A 20413-nucleotide genomic window follows, 5' to 3' on the forward strand; every position below is an offset into this window, starting at 1 on the left:
AGTGTTCATTATGTTGTCTGTAAGCATTAAACAGTATGCTTAAGGTGCAGTTCAATTGTTACGATGGACTTTATAGGCACATTATCTATCAATTATTGATCATAGACTTCAGGAACAAGGGCATTAGTGATGGATATTCTGAGTGCGGACTTACTACCCTGTAACTAAGTTAGATAGAAAGGCACTCCGGCAACTATAGTGGTTAATTTCTATGGGTAACTACCGGGTACTTATCTGTGAACAACTGCATATCATTATTACATTTTGGAGAAGAATCTTCCAGTTGAGTTGGATCAAGTAGTTAAATATCTTTCTGGAAAGGACTGTATAAAGACGTATTGCTAAATAAGTTAACACAAGTAAACTTACACTCCTGGTCCCTGCTTTTGGGCACTCACATTGTGGTAGGACACCTGAATGACAATGGTATCACATTTCCTTTTGTTCTAAGGACAGGGTCAAATTCAGTTCACCACAGGGAATAACTATGAAGGACACAATATATAAAACTGCTAATGGATATGATTAATAGATGAACTCCACATAAGTCATAAATGTTAAATGATTGAGTAAAATTGAAATGAGTCAATTGGATGAATAGTAATTGGTGAATATTTATGATTATGTAGTCTTTTTAAAGATCTATTTATATCCAAGCTACTCCAGCATTATCCAATTGTATGTTCTGTGGACCAACACAATGATTTACCTTTGCATTTACAATCTCAATGTGAACAAGTAAAGAGGCCAGCTCTAACTCCTCACTGTAGCTGTTTTTCAGGGGCACAGATCTGTAACCTGTAGAAAGAATGACATTCTGACATTCATTGTGATAAAGTGGCATTTAAGATAGATACTACCAAACCATTTCAGAAATATACAAAATAATTGCAACATACACAGCTAAAGTGGTCACTTACTAATTGGGAACCCAGCCTGTCATTTAATGCCGGATTCAGGACAGGAAGATGGAAAACATTATAATAGTTGAGGTTTAAAGGCTGACAGTACATAATTCAATAGGCTAGCTTCATTGCAATCATAAGATTTGATATTACAATTTTATTTAAGCTCAAGGACAAATGATTGGTAGATTCCATAGGTAACTGTTGAATGGATGTGAGAATTCTGATTGCCTTTCTGTGAAGGTCTCAATTGTTATAGCTATCATTGCAACATAGGTATCAACACAACAGTAATGTAACCCCTTAACATAGAAGCTAAAATTCATTGTCAATATTCTTTTTACCATCATGAGACTGAATGGAATGAGTGCATGACCCTGATTAATAGAGACATGAACAATTTGGAACCACACTTAGACATGATGTGGTGTGTTCTGCCAGCACTGGGTAGATAGTCTCGAGATAGTTTGAGGATAAATTTTAAAGGTTCAGAGATGGACTATATTAATAAATGTCTCTCTGTGATTATAAGGTGTAATGATATAAGAGGAAATGTCATCTTCCTTCATGCAGAGAGTGAACACAGGATAGATTTTCATTGTGAAGATACCCTATAGTTTCAACATCTCTATTACATCTGTTGTATATAACTTGTAAACCAAAAAGATAGAGTCATTAAAAAGTGGGGGGAGAATTGCGCGGACTGAAACTTATTTAAGTTACTTCAGTGACACATTCCCTTTGAATACATGGCTGTGAAAGTTTAAAAAAAGAATATTTAAGTCAACAAAACTGCAGGTGCTGAAATCTGGAACAAGAAAAAGAGCAGAATGCTGATGAACTCAGCAGGTCAAGCAGCATCTGTGGAAACAAAAGGTACAAGTTGACATTCCTGGCAGGGTCTTGACTTGACCTGCTGCGTTCTTCCAGTGTTCGCTTTTACATTGAAAAATAGTGATTTCTGGATTCCAGCATTGGTATCAAACAAAATTAGTGAATCCATAAAGTAGGAAAAGTGCTGTACTGGCTTCTCTACTGGCGCCATTTGTGACTGGACTAAGATCCAAATACTGTAGTGATCCAAATTCATAAAACAACCTATATTTCATTGACAGTCATGCTCAGACAGTGACAGGAAACTTTTAACAAGTAGATTGAATCGTGATTGGATCTCTTCAGCAGCAGCCCTGGGACAAAGATCATAGAATTACAAAAAAAAACTAACAGCAGGAGAATTTGACAGATCAAGTAGCATTTGTGGATGCAAATGAGTTGGTTGCTGTTTTGAGTCTCAACTCTGAATCAGTCTTGACCTGAAAAGTAAAGTATCCCTTTGCCTCCACAGACGTTGCATGACCTGCTGAATCCTCCAGCATTTAGTTGCTTTGCTCGAGGTTCTAGAGTCTGCAGTTTCTTGTGTCAGCTTAAAATTAGACTTCGGTCCTGGGAGTAGAGCAAAGGAGAGGGACAACTTCTCATGTCCAATTCATGATGCACTTGATCCAGGTACGCTTCATGTTGACAGTGGATATGCTTTCTCTACAAACAATACTCATCTTACTAAGCAAAGTTAAATAATTTTCTGCTTAATGGACTACTACTTACCTGTTTTAAGTCCTTTCACTGGGTAAGTTGCTTGGGCCAGGAAGTTGGGATCACTGAACATGTCCTCATCATACACAATGAACTTCAAAAAGGCAAACTCAGGATTATTGATATCAAAGACAAATTGCTTGAAAAGCCAGACAGGATTCAGTCCATTATCCGCTGGAACAAAAATAAAATGTAAGAAGAAGCAACAAAAAGATGATTTTTCTAACATTCCATTTGATTATTTTCTTAATTTCATTTTTTCAAAAGTTCCAAATCCTCCTGTAATCTACATCTAGAAGCTACTTCTACCACCAGTTTCCGGACGTAAAACATCGGCTGATTTTACATCACCTTTGAGGTCATTTGTAGCCCACACATTGAGCTCAGATAACAATGCATATTGTAACTACGTTACAACAAGAATGCTACTGTATATTTAGACACTGTACACTGTGGCTTAGTTGTGAATTGCTACTTTCAATTAAGAATATTCTACTCAGAAATCCAATACTGTGGGTTTGCTTGTGCTTGTAGCAGACCAATGATGAGATGAAGTTTTCTGGTGCAATGATGATGAAAATAGGTAATGTTTGATACTTGAAAAAAATTGAAAGCCACAAATGCTTTCCGCTATTCCCTCTGTATTTGGAATGGATGGAATATGTGGAAATCTTTGTAAAGAAAAGACAGCATTATTGAGATCTTGGGAAGCAAACAAACAAAAAAATTATGACAAAAGGTGCAAATATAATAACCAGAGATGTGTAAGAAATTGGCCGGTCTACTGGCACTGCAAATTAGAGAAGAGGTCCTATTGAGGTGATAGCAAACAACTAGAGACCATTTTAATCTGATGCCATCAGAAATTTGTGCAATCAAAACAAGAGGAATGGTTGGCAGATAGTTGGTCAGGGTAAAGGTACTAGCAAAAGTGTAATTTCCAGACTTGCTTAGAACGAGCAATGCTTCATTGTTTTATTTTTTTAAATTTAGAGATACAGCATGGTAACAGATCCTTCCAGCTCAACGAGAACTTGCCACCCAATTACACCAATGTAACCTACCACCCTGGATGTCTTTGGAATGTGGGAGGAAACCAGAGCTCTGGAGGAACGCCGCATGGTCACGGAGAACATACAAACTGCTTACAGGTAGTGACGGTTAATAAACCCGGGTTGTTAGCTGCTAAACTACCATGCCACCATTGTGTGTGGACTGGTGAATGAAAAACTATTTTAACATAAGTATATAACAGCTGGTGTCTATCACAAGTCCTGGTTATGTGACCACTGATGCTAGGCAGACAATCTCTGAAGAGCGTCGACAATGCCTGTGGTCACCCCGTCCTGTAAAGACATTGCCCGGAAGGCAGCAATGGCAAACCACTTCTCTAGAAAAATTTGCCATGAATGATCATGGGTATTCATGATCACCCATGTCATAATACATGGGGCATAATGATGATTGACAATAACATTTGAGAGAGTACATAGAATAGCTACCAGCATAGAGTGGTTACTGGAAAATGCGAGACATTTTTGATCAAGGCACAATTTATGTGGATGGAGCTCATGTCCTCAAAAAGCTAACTGCCCCTAAAGGTGGTAGTCCCCAAATAGTTCAGCCACAAAGAGGTGAGTCTATTGAACAATCTTACCGAGATCATGTAAGATAAAATCATATATAGAGGAAATGAAAATGCTATCTAATGGACAATTGAAGAGCATTAAGGACAACACAATTAGTACACATTGACTGTGATAGTTATGCAGATTAATCCTGCAGCAATTACAAGGCATGGATCTGAAATATTTCCATTATTTTCTGTTGAGATGGAACTGGACATATATATGTAGAAGTAAACTTCCAGGTAAGGGGATGTGAATTGCCAAGTCTATAATAGAAATGGGTGGTTGCAGCTGCCTTTCATTGTAATAGACTATGAATGTGCATCAACAATCATGGTACACTAGACTGAGTCAATCAAGTGTTGAAAGGATCGGAGACTTAGGAAGGGAGGGCGATCTAGAAGCCATACACAGTCCTGTCAGATTGGCTTGAGAATTGCCATGGAGTCTTCCAGCTAGCAGACATTTACAGGAGAGGGGTATATTTTTCAGTTTAATCAAGATGACTATTGATAACAGTAGCTGAATGGTTACATTGTAACTATTCAGGACAACGAAAGAAAGTACAATCAGGATAAGGGTGCAGTACCATTAGAACCAATGCAGATGAAGTTTGACAATAATGCATCTTACAGAGATTGTGAGACTTGGGAAGAAGAGAAAACTAGCCAAAGGAATGGGAGTCCTTCCTGGGAGAGTAAAGCAGTGACTTGGTGCAGACTAGCACACTTAAGATATTGATAGTACCGAAGGAAAATTTAACAGCAGTCGGTGGGTATATTTTATCTTCGAATAACATGGGTTGGCCATGGCCAAGGTATGGAACCTGATTTGTGTCAATGGGATTAGTGCAGATGGGTGCAATGGGTATGACTTGGTACACCTACTGCGGTGGACCAGGTGCTGCTTCTGCACTGTTTGATTATATGCCTCAGCAGTGGGTTCACAATGAGAGTGGATGATATTAATGAAGGGGATAAATTCAGAACCATTAAAAGTGTAGGGAAGGCATTCTTTGATAGACATGGATTTGTAGGGCTGGCTGTTCAGGTGGGTGTGTATTTGCTTGCCGGTCAACGAGTGAAGTAGGTATTGCATCAAGATGTAAGTAAAATACCAGGACATATGCTATCAATTACAGGAAATCCTACCAAGGTGACCATGAGGTCAAGAAGCAGAGCTGTGCAGCAAGGAAACCTAGCTGGTAAGAGAAACAAACCAGTGATGAGGTTTCCCGGAGGAAAAGATATCTCAAGATCAGGGCAGTTTATAATATGTAGCACAACTGTGATTTGAAAATATTGGCATTCAGAGCAGTTCAGAGGAAGCATCTGTGAAATATTTGAATTGCATGAGAGCATTTCTCATAAGTTCTAGGAAAACAGTCTTGACACTTTCCTTGGAGAGGCTGGATTTTACATAATGGGAGAGAGATTTCAAAACAAGTGAGCAGGAAGCAGAACATTTTGCATGCCATAGTTGCCTTGGAGGTGTTGGATTGTGTGTAGCGGGGGAGAGATTTCAAAACAAGCAAGTGGGGAGGGGGGCAGAGTCAGGACATTCTGCCACAGTCCCCATGGAGATGTTAGATTGTATGTAGCAGGAGAGAGATTTCAAAGGAAGGTTCAGTTACTTGGCATTCAAGATGAGGTAGTAAATTGTATTAAATATTGGCTTAATGGGAGAAGCCAGAGAGTGGTAGTAGAAGGTTGCCCCTTTGACTGGAAGCCTGTACCTAGTGTAGGACTGCAGGGAACAGTGCTGGATCTGTTGTTGTTTGTCATCTATTTCAATGATCTAGATGATAATCTGGTAAAATAGACCAGCAAATTTGCGAATGACACCAAGGTTGGGGATATAGTGGACGGTGAGGAAGATTATCAAAACTTATAATGGGATCTAGACCATCTGGAAAAATGGGCTGAGAAATGGCAGATGGAATTTACTGCAGTCAGGTGCGAGGTGTTGCATATTGGAAGGACAAACCAAGGTAGGATTTACATGGTGAGTGGTAGGGCACTGAGGACTGTAGTAGAAGAGGGAATACACAACCATAATTCCTTGAAAGTGGCATTACAGATATGGTCATAAAGCATGCTTTTGGTACATTGGCCTTTCATAAATCAAAAAGCATTGAATACAAGAGTTGGGATGTTAGGTAGAAATTGTACAAGACATTGGTGAGGCCTAATTTGTAGTATTGTGGCAGTTTTGGTCGCCTTCTTACATGAAAGATGTCAAAAAAATTGAAAGAGTGCAGAAAAAACTTACAAGACTGTTGCTAGGATTGAGGACCTGAGTTATAGGGAAAGGTTGAATAGGTTAGGACTTTGTTCCCTGAAGCATAGGAAAATGAATAGAGATTTAATAGAGTATAAGACATGTAAGACATTAGGTCATTCGGTCCATTGAGGCTGCTCTACCATTCCATTGTGCCTGATTTATTATGCTTCTCAAACCCATTCTCCTGCCTTCTCCCCGTAACTTTTGACACGCTGATTAATCAGAAACCTATCAACCTCTGCCTTAAGTATATCCATTGACTTGGCCTCTATAGTCATCCATGACAATGAATTCCACAGATTCACCCCCCTAGGTTCACTCACTACAGGAAACATCCTTTCCACAACCACTCTATCTAGGCCTTCCAATATTGAATAGATTTCAATGAGATCCCCTCACATTCTTCTAAACTTTAGTAAATATAGGCCCAGAGCCATCAAACACTCCTCATATGTTAACCCATTCATTTCTGGCATTATTCTCATGAATCTCCTCTGGACCGTCTCCAATCGCAGCACATCATTTCTTACATAAGGAGCCCAAAGCAGTACACAGTAATCCAAGTGCAATCTGACCAATGCCAGATAAAGGCTCAGCATTACAGGCTTGCTTTTGCGTTCTAGTCCTCTTGAAATGAATGCTAAAATTGCATTTGCCTTCCTCACCACCAGTTTGCCTTTAATCCTACAAAAAGTAGTGGGTATTGTCCAGTCCATCACAGGAACGTCCTCCCCACAAATGAGCACATCTACATGGATTGCTGTTCCACAAAAGCAGCATCGATCATCAAGGACTGCCACCCAGGCCATGCTCTCTTCTCACTGCTGCCATCAGGAAGAAGGTACAGGAGCCTCAGGATCCACACCACCGGGTTTAGGAACAGTTATTATCCATCAACCATCAGGCTCTTGAACAATTAGGTATAACTTCACTAACCCCATCACTGAACTGTTACAACAATCTATGATCTCACTTTCAAGGACTCCTTGTCTCATGTTCTCAATATTTATTTATTTACTTTCTTTTGTATTTGCACAGTTTGTTGTCTTTTGCATATTTGTTGTTTGTCCGTCCTGTTGGGTACAGTTTTTCATTAATTCTTTTACATTTCTTGGACTTATGGAGTATGCCCGCAAGAAAACAAATCTAAGGGCTGTGTATGGTGACATATACAATATGCACTTTGATAATAAATTTACTTTGATCTTTGCCCCTATGATTTCTGAATTTTCTTTACATTTGGAATAAAATCCGTGCCTTTATCTCTTCTGCCAAAGTGCATGACCATGCACTTCCCAACACTACTACTATAATCCATCTGCCATTCATTGCCCATTCTCGCAAACTATACAAGTCCTTCTGCAGACACTCTGCTTCCTCAACACTACCTGCTCCTTTAGCTATCTTTGCATCATTTGCAAACATAGCCAAAAACCATCAAGTCCTTCATCCAAATCATTGATAAACTAGCAAACTGTGAGTGTCTTCCATAGTGAAAACTGTTGTAAAATACTTATTAAGTTCATCCGCCTTTTCTTTGGCCCTCCCATTACTATCTCTCCAGCATCATTTTCCAGTGGTCCAATATCCACTCTCAGCTTTCCAATATGTACTCTTTTTTTAATTGACTCTATCTGAAAAAAAAACTTCTGGTATCCTTTTTGACACTACTGGCCATCTTACCTTCATATGTCATTTCTTTTTCTCTTTGTGGCTTTTTAAATTGTTCTTTAGAAGCTTCCCTGTCCTCTACCTTCCCACTATGTTTTGCTATTTTATATGCCCTCTATTTTGCTTTTATGATGTCTTTGATTTCTCTTGTCAGCCACGATTGCCTACACCTCCTTTTAGAAAATGTTTTCATCTTTGGGATGTATATTTCCTGTGTTTCCAAATTGTTCCCAGAAATTCAAGCCGTTACTGTTCTGCCATCATTCCTGCTAGTGTCCCCTTCCAATTACACTTTGCCAGCTCGTCTCCCATGCCTCTGTAATTCCCTTAAGTTCTCTATAATACTGATACACTTTATTTTATCTTCTCTTTCTCAAACTTCAGGGTGGATTCTATCAGATTATCATCACTGTCTTCTCTGGGTTCACTTCCCTTAAGCTCCCTTATCAAATCTGGGTCATTACACAAAACCCATTCCAGAATTGCCTTTCCCCTAGTGGACTCAACCACAGCTGCTCTAAAAAGCTATCTGGTAGGTATTCTACAAATTCCCTTTCTATGATCCAGCACCAATCTGATTTTTCCAATCTATCTGCATATTGAAATCTTCCATGCCTATCGTAACATTGCACTTTTTACGTGCCTTTTCTATTTCCATTGTAATCTATTCAGAGGTCTGTATTTAACACCCATCAGGGTCTTTTAGCCTTGCCATTTCTTAACTCTACCCAGAAGAATGCTACATCTTCCAATTCCATGTCACCTCTAAGGATTTTATTTTATTTTTTACCAACAGAGCCACCCCACCCCCTCTCCCTACCTGCCCGTCCTTTGGATGCAATGTATATTCTTGGATGTTAAGATCCCAGCTATGATCTTCTTTCAGCCACAACTCAGCAATGTCCGCAACATCATACCTGACAATCTCTAACTGCGCTACAAGATCATCAATCTTATTCCCATTCTCAGCCCCGTCACTCTGGTTCCCATCCCCCTGCTAAATTAGTCTAAACCTTCCCCAACAGCTCGAGCAAACCTGCCCACAAGAATACTGGTCCTCCTCAGGTTCAGGTGTAACACATCACTTTTATACATGTCGTAGCTTCCCCAGAATAGATCCCAATATTCCAGAAAACTGAAACTCTGCCTCCTGCACCAATTTTTCAGCCATGCATTCATCTGCCAAATTATTATATTTTTACCTTCACTAGCACGTGGGACAGGAAGCAAGCAGACCCTGGAATCCCTGCTTTTCACCTTTTACCTAACTCATTAGATTCTCTCTTCAGGACCTCCTCCCTTTTCTTACCTATGTCGTTGGTAGCAATATATACCACCTCTCCCAGCTGTTCACCCTCCCACTTTAGAATGCTGTCGACCCGATCTGAAACATCCCTGATCCTGGCACCTTGGAGGTAACATACCATCCAGGTGTCTCTTTCACATCCACAGAATCTGCTGCCTGTTACTCCTGTTATGGAATCACCCAGTTACCTGCCCCTGCGACAGGGGTGACTAGATCCCTGTTGCTCCTACCTATCACTTTCTCATTTTCCCGTATGAGCCGAAGGTCATCTGGTTGCAGCTCCAGTTCCATGGTCTCTAAGGAGATGCAGCTCGGTGCACTTCATGCCGATGTAGTTGTCAAGGTGACTGGAGGTCTCTCAAAGTTCCCACATCTCACACAAGAAACATACCAGTAACTCTGGACCCATTCTCAGTGCACTAGCTATGTATTTACAGAAAAAAAACCCAACTTACCAGAAACCTTCTTACTTACTTAAAACCTCTGCCTGTGCTTGCCCAAGCTCATTGGCTTTGCCTGACCACTCTATCACTGTCTACACACACAATGGCCACTCCTCTTACACCTCACTTCTTTTCATTGCCCCCTGCTGAATGCCTAATATATTGACAATAGAGGTATACAAAATAAAGGTCTATAAATGCCTGACAGAGGTTTACAAAATTATGAGTATAGATATGGTAAATATAAGGTAAATTTTTCCACTGAGGTTGTGTGAGACAACAACTAGAGGCCATGTGTTAAAGGTGAAATGTTTAAGGGGGGACATGAGGGGGAACTTCCTCACTCAGAGGGCGGTGGGAAATTGGAACAAGCTGCCAGCAGAAGTGGTGGATGTGAGTTTGATTTCAACATTTAAGATAAATTTGGATAGGTTGATAGATGAGAGGAGTATGGAGGGCTATGGTCTGGGTACTAGTCGATGGAACAAGGCAGATTGAGAGTTCAGCATGGACCAGATGGGCCAAAGGGCCTGTAGTGTTCTGTGACTCTATGCTGAGCCAATTACTTCTATGAAGTAATTGATTCAGCATAGGGTGCTGCAGTGTGGTGTTATTGATTGGGTTGAAGAAGGATGGTATAGTTGGTAAAGATGAGTCTGTGAGAGTTCTGAGGAAAAATTCTTATTCATGGAATTGTCTCAAGGGCCGTATCAAGCACAGCAGCAATGCCACATGGAAGCTGCTCAAAACTCTGAAACTCCAGCAAAAGATGTTATATGTCATTTACTCATTAATGTCCAATGGAATAGATTCAAACTGTGATAGAACAGTCACATCAGCGCAAACGGCCTTCTTGAGAAGTGATGAAGTAACGTTGGAGGAAATGTCAGAACGGAAGAAAGGTTCAATGCCTACAATGAGTCAGGGTAGAAGCTCAGATGCAACACGACATAAAAGCAGAGGCACAAAGGCAGAGAGCTATGATATCCACTCCAAATACAATGTACAATTGTGACTTGTGTAGTTGTTGATAACAGTTATTGAACTCTCTATAGGTAACATGAAGGGTGTGATCCAAATTACAGCGTTTTCAAAGTAATTCAAACCAACTATGTTCAGGCAACAGTTGCACAACATAATGTGAGACAAGAAGTATGGGAGATCTACCTCGTGAATTGAAACACTGAAATTAGTCATCCCTGGGAGGCATACTTCAGAAATATCAAGTAAAGCTTGCAATGCAAATGTTCAGTGAAGGAACGTGTGAAAAAAAAATGAGCGAATTCATAATTAATTAATTGTAGACTTCCATGTGTATAGTTTAATTGTGTGAGTTTATTTCATTTTTTTAAGGGAGAGCAACTGAATATGTGTGTAGAAATCTTAAAGAGCCAGTTTACTGTACTGTAGGATTCATGATATATTGTTGCATTCAGATGGTGCAGTTTATTTCAATGATACTGCCTTTGATAAAATATGTTCTATTTATAGCTCTTCTTCTGACTATTTGCAATGGAAGAAAAACCACATAAAGCAAATAAAGCAATGCCTTGTGCTGCTTCATGCAAAAATTTGCCAAGAATCGCACTGTAAGTCACTTAAGGGGTCCCATAGATTATGTGTTTTAGCAAAAGACATGCAATTTAACAGAATTTGTTTAATAGCTGATCCAACCTGAGGAAATAAAGGCACTTACAGTGTAACATTAAAACATATAGAAGATCTCAGATGCAATTGTCAGCCAATGTTCAGTTAGCCAATACACAAATAAAATACCATGGATGCTCCATGTCTGAAATGAATTTTAAAAATGCCAGAAATACTCAACAGATTAGTAATGCGCAGCAGAGAGCAACATGAATGTTTTAAGTCAATTATATTTGGAACTCTATCTCCTTTAGTTGCATTTCAAGGTGCCATGAGAAAGGGAGATGCTTTTGGTGGTGATGCAAAATGAGCTGCAGCTTCAAAGGGGCATTCCTTTTGACATTCTTGGATTAATTCCCCTCTCCTTTCACTGAACGCACTTTCCTTTCTCTCACTATTCAGCATTCCCAAGGGAGTGCTCCCTTCATGACACTTTGATTTTGGCCTCAGCACAGCAGGTCTCCTTCTCATGGTACCCTTCTGTGCAAGTGCAGAAGCTGCAATATCTGTGTTTTTACCTCTTCCCTCCCCACTGCCTGGGATCCCACAAGCTGCTTTCAGACAAAGCAGAAATTTATTTATCATGAACACAAGCGGTTCTGCAAATGCTGGGAATCTTAAGCAACACGCACTAAATGCTGGAGGAATTCAGCAAGTCAGGTAACATCTATACAGGGTAATAAACAATTTTAATGAAGGGTCTCGGGCTGAAACGTGAACTGTTTACTCCCCTCCATAGATGCTGCCTGACTTGTTAAATTCCTCCAGTACTTTATGTATTTTGCTAGAGTTATGCTTACAATCTTTCAATTTGGTTGGTGTAACAGAGACAGGGTGAATGCTTAGGAATATCTCCATTCAGCCCACAAAAGGGTCCTGCCACTTGTTTCAATTCACTGTTCCACTCGGACTTCCCTGTCCTTGAATCCCTAAACTGCTCCTCTGAAGCTCGAGAAACAGCACCTTCCCTCTTGGTTAGGCTTCTGACAGCCTTCCAAACTCAACAATGGGTTCAACAATTTCAGATAATGACCTGACTTTCCATTTACACCTCCTCTCAACACATCTTTTGATACTTTACTTGCCATGTTAACATCCTCTTTTGTCTAACATGTTTATCGTTTAATCTCTTCTTCCAGTTTATCATAATTTTTCTTTTAATCTCTCCTTTATTTGTATTTTGAAACTTATCTATCCCTGTATTTTGTTCAGTTCAGACGCAAGGTCATGAGCCTATTTCTTTAAAAGTTTAACTATATTTCTCTCACAGATGCTGTTTGAACTTTGTATCTAATCAATACTGCACTCACCTTTGACCATTTTGAGTAGAAATTCTTCTCAAGCAAACAAACAGAGAAAACATGACGTTCGAATTATTGACAAATGGTTTCTTTCTCCACAGATGTTGCTGACATTGAGAGTTCTCCACGTAATCTGTTTTATTACAATTTCCAACATGCAACATGTTTTATTTTGAGTAGGATGTTGATCAAGGTAAAATGAATCTCACCCCACATCTGAACCTGACTGTGTGCGTCAGATGAGGATGTTATTACAATCATGCAACATGGAGAAGGGTCCTTCACTCTAAATTGTTCCACGCTGGTTGTGTTGCCCTGTGAACTAATCCCATCTGTCCACATTTGGCACTTAGCCCTCTAAATATCTCCTGTTTATGTACTTATTTAGATGGCTTTTAAATGTTGGGTATGTGCCACTTCAACCACAACCCTGGCAGTTCATTCCAAATATGCACTACCCTTAATATGAAGAAAATGCCCCTGATGTCCCTTTTAAATCTCTCACCCCTGATCTCTCTTGTTTTTAACCACCCCCTCCCTGGGAATAAGACTATTTGCTTTCACCCTGTCTATGTCCCTTATGACCTTATATACCTCTATCATGTTACCACTCAGTCTCTAGGGAATAAAGTCCTACTTTAAGCAATCTCTCTTTCTAACTCAACCTCCAAATCTAGGCAGTACTCTGCTAAATATTTCTGCATTTTTTTCCAGTATAATAACACTTTGTCTATAACAAGGTGACTGAAACTGTACAGAATATTTCAAGTGTGGCCTCACCAATGTCTAGTATAATTGTAACGTAACTTCCCAACTCCTCTCCTCATTGCCCCAAATTGATTTTATCAGTTGATTTTAATCTTCAAGATTAACATGATGAATTCCTGAACGATGTATCACAACTCCCTACCACCCTTTCCCATTACTGCTTGGAATTAGCTGTATTAGTATCAATTATGAAGGGAGAAATCATGAGGGTACAGAAGAGACTCACTTGGAAGTTGCCTGGGATGTAGCAATTTGGCTACAAGGGGAGCTAGGATGGATTGAGTTTGTTTTGCTTGGAGTTTAAAGGGGATCTGAGGATGAATTCACTCAAGAGTGTTGGTGGAATGTGGAATACACTGAGGGTGTGGTCGAGGCAGATGCTACAACAACATTTAAAAATTATCTAGGCAAGCAGTTATATTGCCTAGGTATAGAAGATTATGGATCAAGAATTTATATAGATGGGCACATGACAGATGGGTGTGTGATGATTGACATGGGCATGACTCTTTAAAAAAAAAGTACAGGGAAGAAAAGTAAAATGTGTTGCCACATGATTCAAGCAGAGGTCTCACTTACCCACCACCTCAGTCTTGTATTTGCTGTTGTCATACTCAGCTCCACAAACCTCCACCTCAACAAATGGACAAACGATACTCCTCCCGTTCTTGGGCAAGTGTCGTGCTCCCAAGATCTGTCAGTTTAAGAGAGAGGACTTGATAAAGACTCAGTCCACAACTTATTCTTTTTAATAGGAGGAAGAACTCCAAAATTACTTCAACTCAGTAAATATTATACCCCTAACAGGTATCCAGTAGCTCTCTGGTAAATGCAGTCATTCAGCGTAAGACAAAAAAAAAATTCCAGTCAGTATATGGTGCAATAGTTTACTGAAGTCTGGACTAATGGAGAAACATAATTAATAGTTCCCATTCCTAATTCAAACCCGTGATCTCTGAGGGATTATAGATAAAAATCTTAATTTAAGTTATTTACTTGGACTTCAATAATTGCAAATGAGAAAAAAATGCAGAAAAATTGTTTTATACAATGAGTCAATATAATTTAAAATGCATGAACTGAAAGGGGTGAAAGCATATTCAAAAATAGCTTTCATCAGGGAAAATGTTCAGGATAGAGGAGAATGAGAATTACATGGGATTAATTGAAAACATTCGTGCAGAGATGCTGCAGGGTAAATGGTCCAAGTCTGCAATGTATTGTTTTAATAATGGTACGGTAGACAGAGGATAATTGATTCTCATGGGGGTTGGTGGGGGCAGAAAACTACCTTGAGAAGGATTATACCTTGGTATAAAGTGGACAAATCTGGTTCCTGTAAATATCTGATTTTATACATTTCAGGCATACTCTGGACAGCTATAATATGTAAGGTAGGAAGAACATCACTCTTTCACTACTGGATAACAACCAGGCATCCAAAAATTGTCTCCCTTGCTGCCTCACTAATTTCAGATAATGAACAGAGAAAGCTAAAGGGCAGAGGGAATGAAGCAGACTTTCAGGAAAAGGTGAAGTAGATTTTGTAACTTGTGCATGGTACTATCCCAGAGAATTATGCATTTTTGCAACCACAAAATTTTGTGCATAAAACATGACTGTGCATGCCATATGATTATGTCATATTGCTGTGTCATCAGCTTAATGTGACACAGAATGCCAAACAGTCCAGCACAGGAACAGGCCCTTTGGCTCAAGATGTCAGTATTGAACAAGATGCCAAATTAAACTAATTTTGCCTGCACATGATCCATATTGCTCCACTCCCTGCATATTCATATGCCTATCTAAAGGCTCTTAAATACCACTATTGTATTATTGTTCACCACCAGTACTCCTGTTCAATGGCGACTGCAGATATTGTCCCTGCCTCATCCCTCCTCCATACTGGGCCTTAGTCTCCCCCATCCCCTCCAATGCATCACTTCAAAAGCTCAAGCGATTTTCTTCTCCTGACCTAAACTGCTGAAGTTCTCCCCAACTTCAAATCTGCTTCAGCTTAACGAGAAGCTCCTCAGCTGTTATCTGACAAAGCCTCAGTAAATTAATGTTAGGGTCTTTTAGACATCCCACTAAGAACATAACCTGAATTTAACATTTCCCTCAAACACCGGTAAAACAGAAGTGTGAAAATTAGAAGTATCAGTGTGGATAGAGCAGGTAATAGAACTCTCTTGTCTTCACTGTTAATGTGTTCTTCTCTTTCTAACATGCAAGTTTAGAATTCTCTCTAAATATTCCATTTTCTTTCAGGATACAGTATCAAGATATGGTAAAATAAAATGGTTGGTACTTGCCTGAAGCTGTATGGTGATTGGTTCCACACCCTTGAGAGTGCTTTTGTCAAAAGGATCAAAGTTTTCATCCCTCATGATATCAGGATGCAACACGTACCCACATCTCCCATTCATGGTGAAGATAGCCTGGTTCAACTGCATTGGTTTGTCTACAGAGAAAAATAAAAAACAATCAAAGCTTCAACATAGGAGGACCTTCTTCATGCCAACATGGGTCTCCTACAAAATTTCATGTGTTTACAATATCTCTACTTTATTTAACTGTGATCTCCTCAGGCTTATTGTAGAACTTGTATAAAGTTCACAGTTTTCAGAAAAGAGAAAGATTTTACGATTTTACCCCATTCTCTTATTCAGTGACTACAAATTCCCAGATGGTGCTGGTGATACATGCTGACATTTTTCAGGCAGCTCACAAAACTTCCAGAAATACTCCTTCTGAACTACCATTGCTGCAACCTGCATCCTGCAATTTCCCTTTAAATAACTGGCAAACTAGAAATTCCACAATCTTCTGAAGGACTTAGTAGACTTGAATCTCGGGAATGCAGGTATGACACTTATAAACAGACGAAGGTAAATTACCATGACCGGAAGGGAAGTCTGCGAGGATCTTCTCAAAGATCAGCAGACTCAACTCTCGGGAATGAAGGCATAGCACTTTTGAGCAGAAGAAAGTACATTACCATGGCTGGAAGAGAGGTCGGCAGGGGAGGACTTCAAGCCAGACTAAAACAGCGGGGTGTAAAACTTCCTCTGCCCGGTATCTTGTTAACAAATGTACAGTCACTGGAAAAGAAGATTCGAGGAACTAAGGGCAAGATTGCTGTATTGGAGGGAAACGAGGAATTGTTGCGTCCTGTGTTTCACAGAGACATGGCTCACTCAAGACACACTGGACATGGTGGTCCTGCCTGAGGAGCTCTTCGATCTACTTAACGGATCAATCTGCAGAACATTTGGGGAAGGCAAGAGGTGGGGTGTCTACGTTTCATGATAATTTCTTTGTTGTGCTCAGATGTAGCGGTCTTGTCACACTCTTATTATCCTGACCTGTAACATCTAATGATTAAGGAATGTCTATTCTACTGATGGAGAGAGTTCTCCTCCATGATCCTGATTGCAGTTTACTGCCAAAGGCTGATGTTAAGCAAGCAATTGAGATATTGAATACCACGACCAGTAAATAAGAAACAGCCTACTTGAAGTTCTTAATGTCCAGCATTGTCTTGCTATAATAAAAAAGACAAAGACACCTTTGGTTGGCCCCATGAGGCCATTGTGTCTGAGTGTACCACTATCCTACTGGGCAACTGAGGGTGACGTGAACCCACAGAAAGCATCTAGTCCAGATGGGGTACCTGGCCGAGTACTAAAAACCTCTGCTGATTAACCGGCTGGAGTATTCACTGATAATGTTTAACCTCTTGCTTGCCCAAAAAGAATGTGGTAACCTGCCTCAATGACTATTGTCCAACAGCACGCTTATTCAGTGGGATTAAGTGCTTTGAGAGGTTGGTCATGAAACTTATCAACTCCTCTCTGAGGAATGATTTAGATCCACTCTAATTTGCAGACTGTTACCAGAGGTCAACAGCAGATGCCATTTCACTGTCTCTTCACTCAACTCTGGAACACTTGGCCAGATGCCTACATCAGGATGCACTTCATTGACTATAGCTCTGCATTCAATACCATCATCCTCTTAAAACTAATCAATAAGCTCCAAGACCTGAGCCTCAGTACCTTCTTATGCAATTGGATCCTTGATTTCCTCACTTACAGACGCCAGTTAATCTGGATTGGCAACAACATCTCCTTCAGCACACGTGCGCCACAAGGCTGTGTGCTTAACTTTCTGCTCTACTTTACACTTGTGACTGTATCGCCATGCATATTCAAGTTTGCTGCCACCACCACTGTTGCTGACCAAACCAAAGGTAGGGCTAAATAGGCATATATGAGAGAGACTGAAAATCTAGCAGAGTGGTGTCACAACAACCTCTCACTCAATGTCAGCAAAACCAAAGAGCTGATTATTGACTTCATTAGAGGGAAACAAGATTTCCATGAGCCAGTTCTCATCAGGGGATCAGAGGGGAGAGAGTCAGCACCTTAAATTCTTCGGTGTTATCATTTCAGAGGATCTGTCCTGGGCCCAGCACATAAGTGCCATTACAAAGAAGCACAGTAGTGTACCTTTGAAATAGTTGTGCAGGTAAAGCCCTCCCCAATGTTGGACACAACTACAAGGTGAGTTATCGCTAGAAAGCAGCATCCATCCTCAAGGATCCCCACAATCCAAGACATTCTCTCTTCTCACTGCAGCCACCAGGAAGGAGGTACAGGAGCCTCAGGACCCACACAGGTTCAGGAACAGCTATTAACTCTCAACCATCAGGCTCTTGCACTCAAAGGGATAACTTCACTCAACTTCACTCGCCCCATCACTGAACTGTTCCTACAACCTATGTACTCACTTTCAAAGACTCTTCATCTCATGTCCTTGATATTTATTGCTTATTTATTATTAATAATAATTTTATTTGTTTTTTTCTTTTGTATTTGCATAGCTTGTCTTTCGCACATTGGTTGTCTAGTGTGCAGTTTTTCATTGATTCTATTGTGTTTCTTTGTATTTACTGTGAAAGCCTACAAGAAAATGAATCTCAGGGTAATATATGATGGCATACATGTACTTTGCCATTAAAACTTTGGACTTTGAAATTTATTGTTTAAATGGCTTTACCCACTGACCACTGAAAATGTCTTTCAAAATTGCACTGGGAGCTGATCTCGAATCAGCTTCAATCCTCTGCCCAGCCTAGAATTGCTCAGTCTAATTGAAATATCCCAAATATCTCAAATAACTAGACAAAGCAGATCAGTCCATTCAGTGTAACCCAGGCCAGTTCACTCAGACGATTACTGTGTATACTTAAAACCTTGCCTGCAGAAATAGCCCTGATGCAACTTTAGCTCAGAGTAAAATTACAGAATCTTTTCACTCATTAGATAAATGGGAATGAGCAGTAAAAGCTGAAGGTTGTGTTAGAGTAATTTATAGTGTGTAGTGTGCCAGTTTTGAATGCTAACCTATATGCTGTTAACACTTCTAAAAATGCTGTAATTCCCAGAAAATCCAGGAGGGGGGGTAGCAGACTCATATCACATATGCTTACAGAACTAAGTAAAGCACCCTAATGTTGAGAAAATAGTGCAAAAAATGTCACAAATACAATTGTCAAATGAAGTGGGGTATATTCTTTCTGCTGCCTTGAACTGTCCCCATCTTCCTGATATTGGGTGATTTTGAAAGGCAAACACGAGGAAATCTGCAGATGCTGGGAATTCATTCATCACTGGCAGAGGCTTCGCAGTCCTGACAAAGGGTCTCGGCCCGAAACATCGACAGAGCTTCTCCCTATAGATGCCGCCTGGCCTGCTGTGTTCCACCAGCATTTTGTGTGTGTTACTTGATATTGAGTGATAGTGGTTTTGATTGGAGGAGAGTGTCTCCAAATGTTTCTGATCTCGAATGCACTACCTTACACACTAATTGGAAAATAAATACAGTCGGCCCTCCTTATCCGCAGGTTCCGCATGTGCTGATTCAACCAACCACGGATTGGGAAAATCCAGAAGTTCTCTCTCCAGCACTCATTGTTTGAGCATACTGTATTGTTTAGGGAAAAATGACAAGAAAAGAAGTTTTTTTTCTTGTCATTTTTCCCTAAACAATATGGTATAACAACTATTTACATAGCATTTACATTGTATTAGGTATTATAAGTAATCTCGAGATGTTTTAAAAGTACAGGCAGTCCCCGGGTTATGAACGGGTTCTAGTCCTGAGTCCATCTTTAAGTCGGAGCAGGTACATCCGGTATTATGTAGCCTCAGTTAGTAAAACGTTTGTCTTAGTATATAGTATATATTTTACCTTTCTATGCATACAAAACACTGAAAAACCATATGTATTTCAATAATTAAACCAATGCGTTGTTTAGTAATAATTGTAGCTTTCATCGGGGCAGGGCCTTTCAAATGCTCAATTAAAATTGTTTCGATTGTTGACTGACTGTAGTCTAACGCTTTTCCATTGACCAATGGTGTTACACCTCTTTCCAATCGCTTTATTACTTCCACTTTATTTTCAATCGTGATCGTGATTATTTTCATGAACAGAAACCCTGCGGATTCAGAGCTGCACCAGGACCTAAAGTCCACCGCACTGAGATATATTAAATAAAGGCCAGTGTTCCGCTGTGTCCTAAAGACCACCGCATTCAGACAGGTTAAATAAGGGACTTGAGAATCTGCGTTTTTTGGTATCCGCGGGGGGTCCCGGAACCAATCCCCCGCGGATCAGGAGAGCCGACTGTAGTCTTCATTACCTAATTGACCAATTTCAATTTTCCCCACAGGTAAAATATTATTAGAAACAGTAGATAATTTGTTTTCAATTATGATTAACAAAAATAAAGTTGCCCTAAAATTGGTTTTAAACTGAGCCCTGTGTCTGTTATTTCAGATAGTGCAAAAGATCC

At 39.9% G+C, this 20413-nt stretch overlaps 1 protein-coding gene across 2 annotated transcripts in view; it reads right to left on the reverse strand.

Moving 5' to 3' along the window:
• Positions 1–20413, reverse strand: part of LOC140729142 (1-phosphatidylinositol 4,5-bisphosphate phosphodiesterase gamma-1-like) — a 254092-nt gene that overhangs the window by 5899 nt on the left and 227780 nt on the right. For both annotated transcript variants that reach the window (XM_073048590.1, XM_073048598.1), the window contains 4 exons: positions 15864–16012; positions 14125–14239; positions 2511–2672; positions 710–798 (listed from right to left, as the gene is read on the reverse strand). In XM_073048590.1, coding sequence (XP_072904691.1) covers positions 710–798; positions 2511–2672; positions 14125–14239; positions 15864–16012 — 515 coding nt within the window. The remainder of the gene's footprint in view (positions 1–709; positions 799–2510; positions 2673–14124; positions 14240–15863; positions 16013–20413) is intronic.

The sequence above is a fragment of the Hemitrygon akajei genome, chromosome 1 (genome assembly GCF_048418815.1).
Source record: "Hemitrygon akajei chromosome 1, sHemAka1.3, whole genome shotgun sequence".
NCBI classification, from domain to species: Eukaryota; Metazoa; Chordata; class Chondrichthyes; order Myliobatiformes; family Dasyatidae; genus Hemitrygon; species Hemitrygon akajei.